Source organism: Petaurus breviceps, unplaced genomic scaffold, assembly GCF_028583685.1.
Source record: "Petaurus breviceps papuanus isolate PSGF00001 unplaced genomic scaffold, PetGlider_PUasm1.0 90721, whole genome shotgun sequence".
In the NCBI taxonomy this organism is placed as follows: Eukaryota; Metazoa; Chordata; class Mammalia; order Diprotodontia; family Petauridae; genus Petaurus; species Petaurus breviceps.
Window position 1 is genome coordinate 1,731,457 of NW_027187322.1, and position 16,074 is coordinate 1,747,530.

The 16,074-nt window shown below is 53.5% G+C and overlaps 1 protein-coding gene across 5 annotated transcripts in view; it reads right to left on the reverse strand.

The window, feature by feature from the left end:
- The window catches only part of NRXN2 (neurexin 2), a 162,205-nt gene that overhangs the window by 38,005 nt on the left and 108,126 nt on the right, over positions 1-16,074 (reverse strand). For all 5 annotated transcript variants that reach the window (XM_069066260.1, XM_069066259.1, XM_069066258.1 and 2 more), the window contains 3 exons: positions 14,596-14,777; positions 7,548-7,719; positions 3,230-3,319 (listed from right to left, as the gene is read on the reverse strand). In XM_069066260.1, coding sequence (XP_068922361.1) covers positions 3,230-3,319; positions 7,548-7,719; positions 14,596-14,777 — 444 coding nt within the window. The remainder of the gene's footprint in view (positions 1-3,229; positions 3,320-7,547; positions 7,720-14,595; positions 14,778-16,074) is intronic.

A 16,074-nucleotide genomic window follows, 5' to 3' on the forward strand; every position in this document is an offset into this window, starting at 1 on the left:
CACAAAGACAGAGAGTGTGAGAGACAGAGACAGAGAGAGACAGAGAGACAGACAGAGAGGCAGAGACAGAGAGAGACAGAGACAGAGTCAGAGAGTGTCAGGGAGAGAGTCAGGGAGACAGTCAAGGAGACACAAAGACAGAGAGACAGTGTGAGAGACAGAGACAGTCAGAGAAATGGAGACAGAGAGAGAGAGAGAGAGAACCAGAGTCAGGGAGACACAGAGACAGAGTCAGAGAGAGTAACAGAGGGGAGTGACAGAGGGACGGACAAGGGGAGGCCACCCCTCCCCCCAATCCCATGCCCTCTGAGCCTTCTTTCCCCTCTTGCGCCTTCCTTTCCCCACAGAGCAGGGAGGAGGGCACAGCCTGCCCCCCCATCCCAGGGGCAGCAGGGCCTCTGCCCCCCCAGATGGGAGCAAGCCCTGACGTGGATAAACGTTAAAGGGACCTCACTTTACTGCAGCCAAAACGCTCCACTTTGGTCACTGCGCCCACCGGCTGGCTGGCCGGGCACACCTTGGAATCCGCCCCAGGGGCCGGCCGTTTTGGTTGGTTTTGCTTTTTAACTGACCTGGGGGTCGGTTTAACCCTCTGAGTTTGCTGCGTTTGTCATTTGGTTTTTAGAAAATTGTTTTAATTGTGTTTAAGCTTAGGTTTAACTCTGTTTGGGGGGTGGTTTGAGGGGGTGGCGCTGGAGGCGGGGCATCTTTGGCCCCCTTCTTCCCCAGGCCTTCAGCTCCTGGCGCTGGGGGCAGTTTAAGTCCTGGCTTAGCCCTCGTTAGCCTCTGGTTTAGCTCTTCGTTAAAGATCTGGTTTAGTGGTTAGGGTGTCTGCTAGCCCAGCCCACCCCCTAGGGACCCTGGGCTGGAGATGGGCCAACTTGTGACTTGCCTCCTGGACCTCTCTGCTCAAGGCTCCCCAGCCTTCCTCAGTCACCTCCAACACTCGGTTCCTTCACCCAGCCAGGGTAGTGGATGATAGGGGCCAGTGCCAGGCCCACAGGCAGAAGCCCTAGGGGACCTCTCATGGCTAACAGCTGCCTCCTCCCCTGCCTGCCACCTGTCCCTGTTGCTTGGTAAAGTCCAAATAGTTCTATGCAGAACCAGAACTGGCTTTTCACTGTTTCCACAAATCACCCTCCCCCAAAGCCCTAATTTATTCATTTCTTTAACACAGAATGTCACATTTGGACGGGACTTTAGAGCACCTCTATTCACCCCACATTTTATGTGTGGGGAAGATGAGGCCCAGAGGTGCTAAATCAGTCTGGACAGTTGCATGCCTGTTAGTCATGCCCCAAGGTCACATTACTATTGGTTAGCAAAGCACTTTCCCCCCAAAGCTCCCCATGCAATACTATCACCCCCATTTAACAGACCAGAACACTGAGATTCAGACAGTCAGGGTCAGTGCTGCCAACTCCACATGGCTGTGCCTCCAAGCCTTGCCCAGGGTCGAGGCCCGGTGCTTCCTCTATCATACCAGAGCCATCTCATCCACAACCCAAGAGAGGAGGAGGGCCCATATTATCATCTCAGCCTCTACTGGTGAATCATGCGGGACCTGAGCGGCCACCAGATCCAAACGAAGCCCGATTAACGTCAGTGATTTGCCCAGGCCTGCACAGCTAGCCAGTGTCTGAGGCGGGATTCAAATCCAGACCTTTCTGAATCCACATCCAGTGCTCTGTCCCTGCCAAGGCCTGGCTTCTCACAGGGGGAAATCTCACCTACCACTGACCTCTGAGCCTCCTTCCTTCCATTCCTGTCCTCCCCACTAGCTGGGCTGCACCCATGGCCTACTCAAGTCACAAGCTGTCCCAGCCTCAGCCTGGGCTCTCTCTCTTAGCCTCTCTGATTCCAGGATAGGGGGTGGCTGATGGTGAGGGGACCCTGGGGACTTGGTGCAGTTGTCCCCTCTGCCCCACCCAGCCCCACTGACACACTCCTCAAAGGGTTAAAGCTTGCCCAGCTGGAGAGAAAAGCGGCCCAACGTGGGCTCTGGTGCGCTTGCTTTTAGCGATCTGGTTACAGTCCCTTTAACTTTTGGTCCTGCTGTGGGTTTATCACGTCTGATTATCGGCATGTTTAGTCCCCACCTGGGGGGTCAGGAAGTGATGGGGTTTATTTGGGGGAAAATCCCCCGTGAACATTTAAAAACAGAGTTATCAGCTGGTTAAGAGGACTTTTAGCAGTTTTACCGCCCCCTCGAGTTTAGCCTTAAAGGTACAGAGCTCGCCCTGCCCCTCCAGAGGGGACTTGAAGGGTGGGGGTGGGGATCACAGAATGGCCTGACTCCACCCTGGGCCCCCAGAGTTCTGTCTGTGGCTGGAAGCCTCTCCCTCCCAGCTCTGGAAATGGTCCTTCCCTCCAGCAAAATCCGCCCTATCCTATCTCATTAACAATGCCCACTCTTGGGACCACTTCTCTATTTCTGAGGGTGCCAGGTGGTCCAGGGCTGTCCCGGCCCATGGGATGCAAAGGCACCAGCCCAATGAGTCTTCTTTGGGGGATTGAAGAACTTTCCTTTGGGAGCCAGCCCCCCATCCCCTTCTCATTCTCCTCTCTCTGGTCATCTTTCCTTCCTGCTCCACCCCTCTCAGCTCCTTACCTCTGATCTCCCCCCCACCCCATTCCCTTGCCTTCCTCTGATCTCCCCATTTCAATTTGGCTTCTAAGCATCTCTGCCGATCATACTTTCATAAAAACTGCACCCTGCTGCTTTCTGTCCCTCCTGGAGGAGTCCTGGTCCACGTAACCTACCTTCCCTGCCTACAAACCTCCAGAAGCTTCATGGAATTCTCTAGGCTTTAGCTTCCCATTATGGGGCAGGGAGAACCTTGGGAACAAAGGTTTGTTGAATGAATGCAAGAATGAATAAATGAAAGTACAAATGGATGGATGGATAGGATGGATAGATGTATCAGTAAGGAAATCAATGGATAACTCCCTGTGTTCAGCCCAGTTGGGCATCTCTACAATGTGGGGACCCTGCAAGGTTCTACATCCAGCATCCCATGGAGGAGGGGAGTGGACGTTCCCTGGCCCAGAAGGATGATCCCCATGCCCAACACCAGCCCAGGGAGCACAGTCTCCACAGACAGGGAGGAAGCCCAGTGGGGTCATCGGCCAATCTGTCTTTCACTTGGGAAAGGGGGTGGGGAAAAGAGAGAGCTCTGCACCGTTAAGAGTGTGGTTTTAAGTTAATTAATTAATTCTGGTTAATTACCTTTGTCGAGCAGCCACTCATCTACTACTCGACCAAGCCGGTAGGGGATTCTCTGTCTAGCAATCGCCAGGCGTTCGTTATCAAAGTTTCCTTGGAAAAGTTTAGAGAGACAGTAGTTTTCTCAGACACGACGAAGTCCCAGTGAATTAAAAGAGTAAATTATTCAGAACTCAGAGTAAGCGGCGGTGGCTTGCGGCGTGGCGATGGTGGCGGTGTCCATCCGAAAGGGGTGGACGGGGATTAAGACCCCATGAAAAAACAAGAGGCTGGGGTTCTATGTCCCTCACCTCCCAGCCACCTCCCTGGATCTCCCCTCCAAGGCCCTCCCAGGACCCTGGGCATACAACCCAAACCGAACATTTGGAAGGAAAGCCAAGAAACCCCAAGGAGAAAGAGCTTAGACAGATTTAGAGGGTGCCCAGCCCTTTGGGCCCAGGCACTGCCCCCACCAGAGTGGGGAGCTGGGGCAGGGATGGGGGTGTTTAGCGGCTTTAGGCTGGGGGGCAGGTGTGGCAGGCAGCCCTGGTCCCAGCTGGTTACTGTGTTTAGAGGGTGGTTTAGTTGGGGGGAGGGTTAAGCAAGGTTTATGCAGCATTTAGGGGGGCACCCGGCACACAAGTTTACAGTGGGGGGTTTATTTCCTCCCCATACCCCAAGGCTCTTTTGTATCCCGTCGAAGGCCAGCTCAAGGCCCAGCTTCCCCTGGGTCCCCTGAGCCTGCTCTCCTTGAATCACTTTCCTTTCCCTCCCCTTCAGCCACAATACTCATCAATACACTCAGCACCCTTTTCTCCAGCCTCCCTTTTTTTCTCTCGTTTCCTCCTCACCCGGGTTTCCCTCCAAACAGGGATAAGGCCCTCTCCCCTGGGCAATTACATGTGGTGTAAGCCACTCCATTCCCAAGCAGTCAGGACTGCCTCCCAGCCCTGTGCTGCTCTCCAAGCCTCTCCACGTGCCCCATCCCTTCCCTTCAGTCTCTTCTCCCTACCTGCCTTCATTCAGCGCTCATTATTCTCAGCTCCTCTCCCAGCTCCCCATTTCTCTTCCTCTCCTTCTGAATATGGCTTCACTTCCCCATCTTAATCTCCCCTGATTCCTCATTTCTCCCTTTTCTTCCTCCCCTGCCCCCCAACATCTGCTGAACTCCCCACCTCCTCATTCTCACGTGACTGTTTCTTGTTTCCCTTGCCCACCTTAGTTCTCCCCAGCCTCTCTTTACCTCTCTCTCTCCCCAACATCTCCCCATCTCTCTCCTCCCCTAATTTCCCAAGCCCTCACCCCTTTCCCCACCCTCTCCCTTTGCTGATTCTCAAGACTCCGCTCTCCATCTGCACAGCACACCTATTATTCCCTCCTCTGTCTTCCTATTTGCATCTCTCTCTCCTACCTCCCCCTCAGGGTGATGGGAAGGGGGAGGGGTGCCCCTTGGGAAGGAGAGAGATTCACAGAAGAGGGAGAGGGATATGAAAAGACCCCTCAGTGGGCTAACCTTGGAGCTTTGGTCAGGGAGTGCCAGTCAACTGATAAGCACCTACTATGTGCCAAGTATTGTACTAAGAGCTGGGGATGCAAAAGAAGGCAAAACCACACTCTGCCCTCAAGGAGTTTGAGTGTGTGAGTATCTGAGTATTTGTCAATTATGAGTCTAAGGGCATTTGTCAGTGTGTAAGCATGTGTCTGAAGACGTTTGTCAGCATGCATGTGTGTCTAAGGGCATTTGTCAGTGAGCAAGTCTGTGTGTCCTAAGGAGTTCATCAGTGTATACCTGAGGGCACAGCCCCTCCTGTGTCCCTCCCTGCTGCCGGACGATGCTGGAGGCTCCCAGGCTGCAGCTTTCTTGAGGACTCTGAGCGTCTGCCTTGTAAATCTCCAAGGCTGCCTTGGGAAGGTATCTATCTGCCCAAGGGTAAGGTAGGAGCTCCCCTGCCTTCTCTTACGCTCCCCGGATCCTCTCAAGACTCTGGGCCTGTCAGTCTGCAGCAATTCTATTTTCGTGTGTGTGTGCATGTGTGTGTATGTGTGTGTGTGTGTGTATGTGTGTCGGTTCTCTGGGCCTGGAAGAGGATGAAGGGCCCCAGTCATGCCCCTCCTGGGCCCTGCTCAGCAGTTCTGGCAAGGATGGGGGGCCCGGGGCCCAGGCTCACAGAGGGCCCTGCAGACCATCCGAGCGCTCCTCACTACATTCTTGGGAGGTGGGTGCTTTCATTATCCCCATTTTACAGTTGAGGACACTGAGGCAGACAGAGGTGAAGGGACTTATCCAAGGTTACACAGCCAATAAGTGTTTGAGGCTAGATTTGAACTCAGGTCTGCCTGCCTCCAGCCTGAGTGCTCTGTCCATGGTGCTGCTGAGCTGCCTCCAATAATGCACGCATATATGGGTGTGTACACTCGTACATGCAATCACATGTATGTATATCCAAGTGCATGTATGCACATGTATACATACATAGTAGTCATTTCATAAAGGCCCCCCAGTCGGAACACCTGGGTTCTGTGTCAGTGAAGTCCCCTGCTGGGGAGCGTGTGTCTGTGCAGCACAGTAACAGTGACTGTCACTGCAGGCTCAGCACAGGCTCTCAGGGCTCCCATGGTCAGTGCTCCCTCCTTATTCCCTCTGCACAGTTCTCTCAGGAGAATGAGGGTCCCCTGAAGGCAGAGCCAAGGGGTCGGCCTGTGCTGGGGCCACAAACAACGGCCTGGGCGGGGGGGGGGTCCTGGTATTACCAGTCCTATTTTACAGATGAGGTTCAGAGTGTTTGCCTTTCTTGCCCAGGATCACACAACTAGTAAACGTCCAAGGCAGGATTTGAACACAGGCCTCTCTCCTCAGCATCACGAGGGTCTGGCTTCTCTGCCAGTCTTGTTTTCTGGGGCTCCGTGAGCATCGGCAGGTCTTTGCTTACACGCTCACATGCCTGAATCGCTCTGCTCTGGATGGGTACCTGCCCTCCCCCATCCCCCACCTGGCAGCGAATGTTTCTATCTTGATCAAGTGCTGGAGCTGGGGGAGGGGGAGCCCTTGGGTGCCCTGTCTCTCTGTTACCCACATGTGAGCTAGTCTGGGCTCCCGGCTGCACCCACAGCACCTGGGCCGAGTCTGCAGGAGTGGTCTGGATTTGTCAGTGTGTGTGAGTCTCCAGCCTCTGCAGCTTCCTATGTGTTTCCTTGTGTCTCAGGCAGCACCTGCAGCTGTAGCTGCCTCAGCATCCTGTGTGTGTGTGTGTGTGTGTGTGTGTGTAAGTTCGTGTGTGAGTGTGTGCTACCCTGCACCTCCTGTCTTAGTCCTTGCAGCTCTCCTCCCCACCCCTCCATATCTCTTTTCATATCACTTCATCTCTCTCTCTCCCTCTCTCTCTGTCTTTCTCCCTCCCTTCTGTTTTTATCTCTCCCTCCCTCTTTCTCTCTCCCTCCCTCTCTCTCTCTTTCTCTCTCCCTCTCTCTCTGTCTTTCTCCTCTCTCTCTCTCTCTCTCTCTCTCTCTCTCTCTCTCTCTCTCCCCCCCTCCCTCTCCCTCTCTCTCCTTCTCTTCATCTCTCTCCTTGAGGGTGTTTCCCTGGCTCTCTCTCCAGGTCTCTGTATCAATGTTTCCCTTTATCTCTCTTCCCTCTCTCAATGTGTCTCAATGTCTATTTCCATATCTCTCCATCTCTCCTCTGCCTCTTCTCTCACACCCTCTTTCCTCTCTGTCTCTGAACCTCCAGAGTCCTTGGGTTTTTTCTTTCTCTTCTTTTCTGAATTTAAAACTGGAAGGGGTCTCAGAGGTAATTCACTTTCCTCACCTCTCTGTGTGCTCCTCTCTTTCTAAGACCAGTGCCAAGTATTGCTTTGCCAGTGGGACAGCCTCCAGCTTTCTGCTGGCCTATCTGTAGTCCCCCACCCTTCCTCTCTCTCCTTCTCTGGCCTTCTCTCCCACCCCCAAATCCAGTCCCCACCTCTGCCCCTATGCTTCTCCAAGCCAGTAATAAGAAGCCCAGCTCACTCTGGAGCCATACTTCAAGGTCTGAGAGTAATTTCAGCTGAACCTCATAACAGCCCTGATATGGAGAGATGCTGTCATCCCCATTTTCCAGATGAGGAAATGGAGGTTCAGAGAGGTAAGTGATTTGTACATGATTCACACAGCTGGTCAGTGTCAGAGGCAGGATTTGAACTCAGGTCTCTCCTGACTCTTTCCACCATGTCAGGCATTTCCCCAACCTTCCCAGAACCCCAACCCCAAACCCTCCAGCATCATTTTCTTCACTCCCTTGCCCCAGCCCTGCCTTGCCTCTCCTCCTCCTCTCTGCCCCGCACATTCACTCCCTGGCTCCACCTACCTGCTGGGTAGCGCTCGTTCACTGGCCAGCTGTCCACTTGCAGGGTGGCGTTGCCACCACTCCGGGTGAAGCGCACCACATGGTACTTGCCGTCGCTCACGATGGCGTTGGGCTCATCAATGGCAATGTCATCGGTGCCCACATTAAAGATCACCCCCACGGTCCCCTGGTCCTGGTGGCCAGAAGGCAGGGGGTCAGCATCGAGGAGAGCCAGCTGGGCATGACAGGGGAGGGTCAAACCAGTCATCCTTCCACCCAACTGCCCTTCCATCCATCTAGCCATCCAACAACCCATTCATCCATTCATTCAGCAGCAGCCACTCACAATGAAATGGGAAGACTCAACTCCTGAGTTCAAGTCCTCCTAACTCTGGCACTCATTATCTGTGTGACTGTGGGTAATCCCCTTAATCTGCAGAGCCAATGGACAATAACCATCATATTAACTTGTGCCCCCAGTCCCTGACTTGTCCACCACAGGGAAAGCACCTTGTAAATTTAAAAGTTATAGGGGGAAAAGGAGTTATGCCTTCTAATGGGCAGATCAGGGGGCCTTCTGGGATAACATGCTATATACATTGTCAAAATAATAATAAATGCTTGTCAGTGGATTGTAACATGCTAGCAAATGTTTGCTTCATTGTTTTTCTTTGTTACAAGGAAGGGTTCAATCTTAAGGACTGAATATTTCCTGACATGACAGCAATAAAACACTTTTTTAAAAATAGATGGGACAGAGAATCATTCATTCACATTTAGTGGAGGCCTGCTACCATACTGGAAAGTCCTTGAGGACAGGACCCTTATATTGGTGTCCCCAGCATACTGAAGCTGCATTTGTGTTTGCCAGGTGAACCAGCTCTAGCCAGATCAGCTGGCAAGAGTGCCAGGAGAGCCACCTCCTCTGCCCTCAACCCTGTCCCCTGAGGTGGGGGGGATGAGGACATGGGGTAGGACTTCCACCTGAACAACTCTGCTCTCCTGCCGGCTTCCAGTCCCCCTAACTAGGTCATTGCTCTGCAGGAGAAGGTGGGAGAGGGAAAGGTAGGGAAGCTGTGTGGGCTCCCCCATTCCCATGGGAGCATGGGCTGTGGGTGGGCCTGTGTGTGCATTTGGTGAGGACCTGGGGGGCATCTGGGATGGACAAACAAGTCTGAAGAATGAGCAGCAGACAGGTAAGGTCCAGCTCCCTTCCCAGGACGAGGGGGAATGATGATTCGGGGCTGGGGAGGAGGGGGCATCAGGAGGCGTGGTAGGCTCCAGCAGAGGAGAGCCATAGGCTCCTGGAGCCCAGAGAGCCCCTTTCAAGTCAGCCTTCTAAATTAAAACCCAGTCTGAGATAGAGCCCAGCTATCTGCTTCCTTCATCTCCTTCTTGCTCTGACTCCCTCTGCTCTTGTTTCCTTTCCTCCTGGCCCCCCACCTCCCAGGGACCCTCACACCTCTCAGAACAGGTCCCAGCCAGCACTCTGGCTCCTCATCCTCTCACACCTCCACTATTGAGACGGCTGCTGGGGGGGGGGGTCTGCCTGCCTCCAGTCCCTCCCCACTCCTGCCTATCCTCCACTTGACCCCCAGGGGGATCTTTGTGTCGCCCCCAGAAGTTCCCTGCTACCGCCACCATCAAAGAGAGTCTCCTCCGTTTGACTCTGGAAGCCCTTCCTAACCTAGACCCTCCCATCTGTGCAGTGTTCTCATGCATTCCTCCATTCCTGGTCCTACAGAATGCAGTGACAATTGGACACCTTGCTATTCCCAGCATAGGATTCTTCAGCTCCTGACTCCGGGCATTTTCTCTGGCTGCCCGGTCCCTGGCTCTCCTCCTCCAGCTTCCTTGACTTTCTCCAAGGCCTGATTCAATCCTATCTTCTATAAGCCTCCCCGGCCTCCTCAGTCTCAGTACCTTCTCTCTGAGGCTGTCTAGTTTCTCTTGTATGTGAGTGACCTCCCTGGTTATACACTGTAACCCCATTAATTAGACTGGAAGCTCTTTGAAAGGAAGGACCCTTTTCTTTTCTGTTTACTTTCTCTTTTTCCTTTCCTTTTCTTTTATCTCTCTCTATTTCTTTTTCCTTCCCTCCCTCCCCCTTCCTTCCTTCCTCTTTCTCCCTCTCTTTCTCCCTCTTCTCTGTCTCTCTCATCTCTGTCTCTTTTTTCTCTCTCCTCTCTCCTCTCTCTCTCTCTCTCTCTCTCTCTCTCTCTCTCTCTCTCTCTCTCCCCCCCTCTCTCTCTCTCTCTCTCTCTCTCTCTCTCTCTCTCTCTCTCTCTCTCTCTCTCTCTCTCTCTCTCTCTCTCTCTCTCTCTCTCCCCTCCTCTCTCTGTCTCTCTGTCTCTGTCTCTCTCCCTCTCCTCCCTCCTCTCTGTCTCTGTCTGTCTGTCTCTGCCTCTCTCCCTCTCCCTCTGTCTCTCTCCCTCTCCTCCCTCTCCTCTGTCTCTGTCTCTCTTTCTCTCTCTCTCTCCTCTCCTCTCTCTGTCTCTGTCTCTCTCTCCTTTCTCTCTGTCTCTCTCCTCTCTCTGTCTCTCTGCCCCCCCCAGCACTTAGCACAGTGCTTGGCACATAGTGGGTGCTTGATAAACACTTTTTGATTGATGGGCAGATTCTCCTGCTCTTTCTGAGGCCCTGACACACAGAGCTCTTCACTCACAAGGCCCCTGGAGGGCTGCACACAGCTCACTCTAGGCAGCAAGTCATACACACCCATGGACCACACGAGCATCCCTACATAGGATATCTGTCCCTGGCTCTCTCTCCCACCTACACTGCTTTGGCTCCCAACCCTATCTGTATGAGAAAGAGGCAAAGCACCAAGGATTAAGTTCCAGAGGGACAGAGGGAGGTTCTAGGCCCTAATTCTGACTTGTCCTGAGACGCTCCACTAGCCTCTTCCCCTCTCTGGTCCTTAGACCCTTCTCCAGGCAGTCACAGAAGCCAGACTATCCTCTCTGGCTTAGCATCTTTCCTCAGATCCATTAAGACTAAGAATGTCTGCTAAAATATAAATATACTGGATTATAGTGGGGAAAGTCTTGACTTTGAAGTCAAAGGCTCTGGGTTCTAATCTTAGGTCTGTTCTTCACTACCCCTGTGGCATTAGATAACTTGCTATCTCCTTTTTGGGCCTCAATTCCCCCATCTATAAAAGGATGGGGGATCACCCCCGGGGCCTCTTTCATCTCTAAAGCCTGTGACCCCTTCATGCTTCTGCCTAGCACTGAATTAAAATGCCCAGGGATAAACTGACCCAGGCACAGAGGAGACAGAGCACTGGTCTTACAGTCAGGAAGACCAGAATTCAAATCCTGCCTTTGCTCGATCACCCTGAGCAACTTGCTTCAACTCACTAAGGCTCAGTTTCCTAAACTGTAAAATGGGTCATGGCAATAGCAGCTATTCCACAGAGCTATGGTGAGGGTTAAATGTGATTATGTTGGTAAAAGGCTTTGAAAACCTTCATAATTAAAAGCATCATAGAAATATCAGCTCTGTTCTCATCATGAAAATAAATCACAAGTACACGTGGAGCCTTTGGAGCTCACGGAGTGCTTTCTGGTCGCTTAATCATTACAGCAAATATAAATAATGATGCCAAGCAAAAAAAAAGGCACCTCCTCCATGTGCCAAGCTGTAAGGTCCTAGTCTTGAGGACAAGAATCAAAGCTGTAACTAGGGTGGGGTAGCCAGGGCATCACTCCACATTCTGACCTGGAAGGGCTGCCCTTCCCCCTCCATGGAAACCACTGGCCCACGCCTCACAATCCTCTGCTGCCTTGGGTTGGGGGAGGAGGAGAAGGGGCCAGGCTGGCCCTCTGCAGACATGGTCACACCCACCCTCCTAGGTCCACCCTTAGACTTCAGCTAGTGCTGTCCCAGGTACCAGAATGCCCAACTACAGCTTTGTCAGGACTGGATTCTTCTTACTTTTCTCATATTCCCAGCATTTAGCCCAGTGCCTGGCATACAGGCAGGACTCAATATGCACCTATTGAATCTGGTTGGGTTGAGTTGGGCTGACAGAACCCCACATCAGGGTTGGCTCAGCAGGGAACTGAGGGCCCCAAGGCTGTACCTGGGAGGGCAATAGTAATAAGCACTGGCATTTCTATAATGCTGGAAGGTTTGCAGAACCCTGGACCCCTATCCCTTGGGGTTCTAGACCCTCACAACAACCCTGGCGGGGCATTGCCCCTGACAGGTTTCACAGCTATGGATAGTGAGACTCGGAGAGGAGAAGCCTTGGCCCAGGGCCCCACAGCGAGGGAGTGTTCACTGGCAGCAGGGGAGAGGGGGCCGGATTCCTGGGTTCCCAGCCGGGAGCTCTGGGGGAGACAGTTCCCCCGTGCGACTCCTGACGCCGAGTCAGTTGTCACTTCTGTTAAAGTCATTAATTCCTAATTCCCCAATTACCTCATTAGGCGGCGGTGGGGAGAGCGGGCTGCTCCTACAGCAAATAATTATGGGAGTCAAAATTAATTTGGCAAAGTGGAGCGACGCTTTATTAGAGACGTCAAATTGCTTCCCTCTTATTTCACTGACGCCTCCCCGCTCTCCCAGAGACGCTAATGAAGCCGTCGTGGGAGCTGATGTGTCACTGTTGGGGGGGTTGGGGTCCCCTGAACTACCCCCAGGAGGGGACTCAGGCATTCTGTCTCCCCCAGGCTCTCTCAGCAGAGCTGGTCTCTCTCCCCACTTCTGGGATGTCTCCCCTGTGCCTTCCCAGTCCCCAGCTTCCCTTCCTAGGCCCCCAGGCCCTTCCCTTCCTTTTCCCTTCCATCTGTAGCCACCCAACCCTATTCTCTCAATGAGCAGCTCACCCCAGGCCCTGGCAGGAAGGCTGAGGGAAGACTAAAGAGTCACCTAGGAAGTGGTACATCACAAATGTTTGTTGACTGACTTACTGACTGACCTAAGGGGATGGATGAGAAAAATCACCTTCTCCTTCAGGACCAGGGGAATCTAGCTAGCCCTCTCATCTCTGCAAAAGAACATGGCCCAGCCCTCCCCGCCTCTTCCTGCCACAGCTGGGCACCCAAATTCAGTCCTGGAGAGTATGTACAAGTCAACCAAGGAGATATAACGTGCACACACTCAGGAAGGCACAGCTGTACACACATACACACACGCACACACACACATGCACACACACTCAACTGACTTGGTAGTCTATCACAGAAGGACCACATCTGCAGTGGGGATGTCCCATTGGTAAAGGCCTGTCCCACTCCTCTCATACACAGAGTCCTTCATACATGCTATCTCTCTCTCTGTCTCTTTCTCTCCCTCCCTCCCTCCCCAAAACACGCATACATGCACAAACCCACACTGACACCCACACCCACACCTGTATTTTCTCCCAGAATCCCTTGGTTTGCCTCACTCCTCACTCCTAACTCAGCTCCTTCACCTTCACCTGCACCCCCACCCATGCCCTGCCAGTTCCTGACCCATCAGCATCAGCTACCACTGCCTGCCCAGCTCCACTCTGACCACAGGACCATCTTCTCTTCCTTCTCCTTCCCTACGCTGCACTGGCTGATGAGGACACTGGATTCATCTTTGAGGCAGGTCACTGTATCAGAAAGAGTGCTGGGCTTGAAGAAAGAAGGGTTCAAATCCTGGCTCTAACTCATAAGCTTCATGACCCTGGACATTTCATCTGAGCCTCAGTTTCCTTATCTGTAAAATGAGAATAATAATGCTTGATGTACTGGCCCCAGTGGGTTGTAATGAGACTACATCAATTGAGATGAGATAGCTGTAACTGTCATTACGCCCAATCTTACCCCCAAAGTTCCTGGGGATAGGAGGGGGCCACTGAGAGCATGGGCATGAAGGCCCTTTCTGAGAAAAAGATTTCTGAGGTCAATGGGAAGGGACTTTGTAGAAAGCCTAGACCGAGTGCCTTCTGCCTCACCCAGGGCCCAGATATCCCATCCTTTGACCTATCCACCTCCCATTCAAGCACAGGGGGCCTTGGCTAGGAGTCTGCTATGACACAAAGGCAAGGAAGGAAGTGGATAGGAGGTCAGAGGTGGACCCTAGGGTCAGAAGGACAGGCTCAAGATCCATTTTACAGATAAGGAAATTGAGACTGAGAAGGGTGAAGTGACCTCCCCAAAGTCACACAGTAGAAGCTGGAGGAGGTCCTGATTTGGGGGGAGGAGAAAATATAGGGAATCTCTGTGAGCTCTCCAAATGGGAGGGGGTGCTGAAAGGGCAGGAATGCTGGAGCCAGCAGTGGGACCGGGATCATTTCCAAAGGGCTTGGGGATCGTTGATAGGATAACAAAAGGCTGGTTAGAGGCCTCTAAAGGCCAGGAGGGGTCTTGAGGTGATAGGATGTAAAAGGGGAGGGGACCACGGAGGCCAAGTCACCTATTTTACAGAAGAGAAAAGTGAGGCCCGAGAAGGTCCCTGTGGAATGAGTTGGCCCCAGAGCCAGGGATGCAGGCTTCAAATTGAGGACAGATTTGGCCTAGAGCCAGAAGAGGCTTCCGAGAGCGTCCAGTCTAAATCTCTCATTTTAACAAAGGAGGGAAGTGAGTCACAGAAATTTTCCGTGACTCCTAGGAACATCGATTTAGAGCTGGGAGGGCCTTGAAGGTCATTGGCAAGCCCCCCATCTTACAGAGGATGATACTGAGGATGAGAGAGAGAGGGCTGCCAGCAAGTGTATGCAGCAGGATTTGAACCCAGGCCTTCCTGACTCCAGGCCCAGGTTTCTATAGGCTAGACCATGACCACCTTGGAGGTCACATGGGTGATAGAGCCAGGACTCAAACCCAGGTCCTCTGGCATCAAGTCTCATGCTCCTTCCACCCTAGGCAGCTGCCTCCCATGTGTTGGGCATGTGGGCACAACCCGACAGACGCAGGGCTTCTCAGAGGGAATGATTGGAGAGGGCTGGGGAGGGAGAGGAGCCTGGCTCCGGGCACTGTTTGGGAGAGGATCTTCAGGCTTGGTGTGGGTTGTGAGGAGGTAAGAAAGAGCTGCCAAAGGAGGAGAAGGAAGGGATGGGGATGGGGGGGTGTCTGGGCCCCAGGGTCCTTACGATGTGCAGCTGCAAATAGTCTCCAAGGCCGGAGGCGCTGTCCACCCGCACCAGGACGGCACTTCGCTGGTGGGTGCTGAAGCCCACGGCCAGGCGGTCCATCCTCGTGCTGGGCCGGTCATTGGGGGGCCACGTGTAGGTGATGAGCGCCCCGCCCTTCCCAAAGATGTAGGTCGTCCCAGCTGTAGAGAGAAAAGGGAGAGAGGTGGGGGAGGGTTGGAAAGGAAACCCAGGGTCAGCACAGCAGGGACCCCTTGGGGGGCCCCAAGGGAAGCCCTTGGACTCTGGTGTGAAATCTGGGGGTTCATGACACCTGAGTCCAGGTTGTGTCCTGGAATACACAGTACTCAGGGAGCAGCTAACACACACAGCTGTCCCTAAGGGAGGCGTGTGTGTGTGTGTGTGTGTGTGAGTGTGTGTGTGAGTGTGTGCAGACAGATACAAGCAGCTGCCTCAAGAATTCCCATTTTAATTACAGCTAAGGAGGATGGGAGAAGTACAGCTAGAGAGAGATTCTGGGGAGACAGAGAAGGGCATTTGAGGGGGAGCAGTTGCTGCTGGAAGCCGGGCTCCAGACTGCCCAGTTCCTGTGGGGTCTGCTTCCCCTGAGTGCCGGCCAAGGTGACATTGACAAGAGGGGCGTGAAGCCCAGGAGAGGTCAAGCGGTGCAGGTGTGTGACATCCCCAGAGACTCAGTCAGCTGCGGGCAGCAGGGGCTTTGTTCTGCTCTGACTCATAGGCCACACAGCCAGCCTCCTTCCCAACTTGGCCAGTGCTGTCCACCCCCTCTCTCCTCTGTGTGCTGCTCATCCTGTGCCAGGACACCCAGCTGAGCTCCCCCTCCCCAGCCAACAGGGCTCTTTGTCTCCTCCTGGGCTCAGGAACCCCCTAACTCCAGCTTCCATAGAACAGGACTTCAGGCTGTTTGGAAGCCTGTGGACCCTGGGACAGGCCAGACTGAGGATGGAAGGACAGAAGCAAACAGGCCATACAGGGAGGCAGACGGGCAGAAAGGGAGCCCCCTCCCACTGGACAAAGAGGGGGACCCAAGAGAGTAGGTGAGTGAGGGAGAATGGGGCCAGACTTGGCAGGCTTAGGCTCCCCACCCCACCCCACCCCCACCTCTCTCCTCCTCCTCTCTCCCTCTTTCTCTCCTCTGCACCATCCGGCTGCCGGGGGCGGGTGTGAGGTCCCTAACGATCAGGCCCCAAAATAAACCCCATTAGTTGCCATGTTCCCTCCTGCGGCTGCCTGGGCTTTCTGGGGTGGGTGAAGCTGGATGGGGGGGGAATGCCCTGGTTACAGGAAAGGAGACCAGACTAGGCCAGGGGGAGCCAGACCACCTGGGCTCTGGTGTAGGCTTGGGCTAAGAGAACCATCTTTGATTCTATGGACCATAATGGGAGCAGATGAGAGTAATAAAATCTTTAATTAAATAATTAGTCTGATGGGTCTCTTCAGGGCACTTCTGGCGGGGGG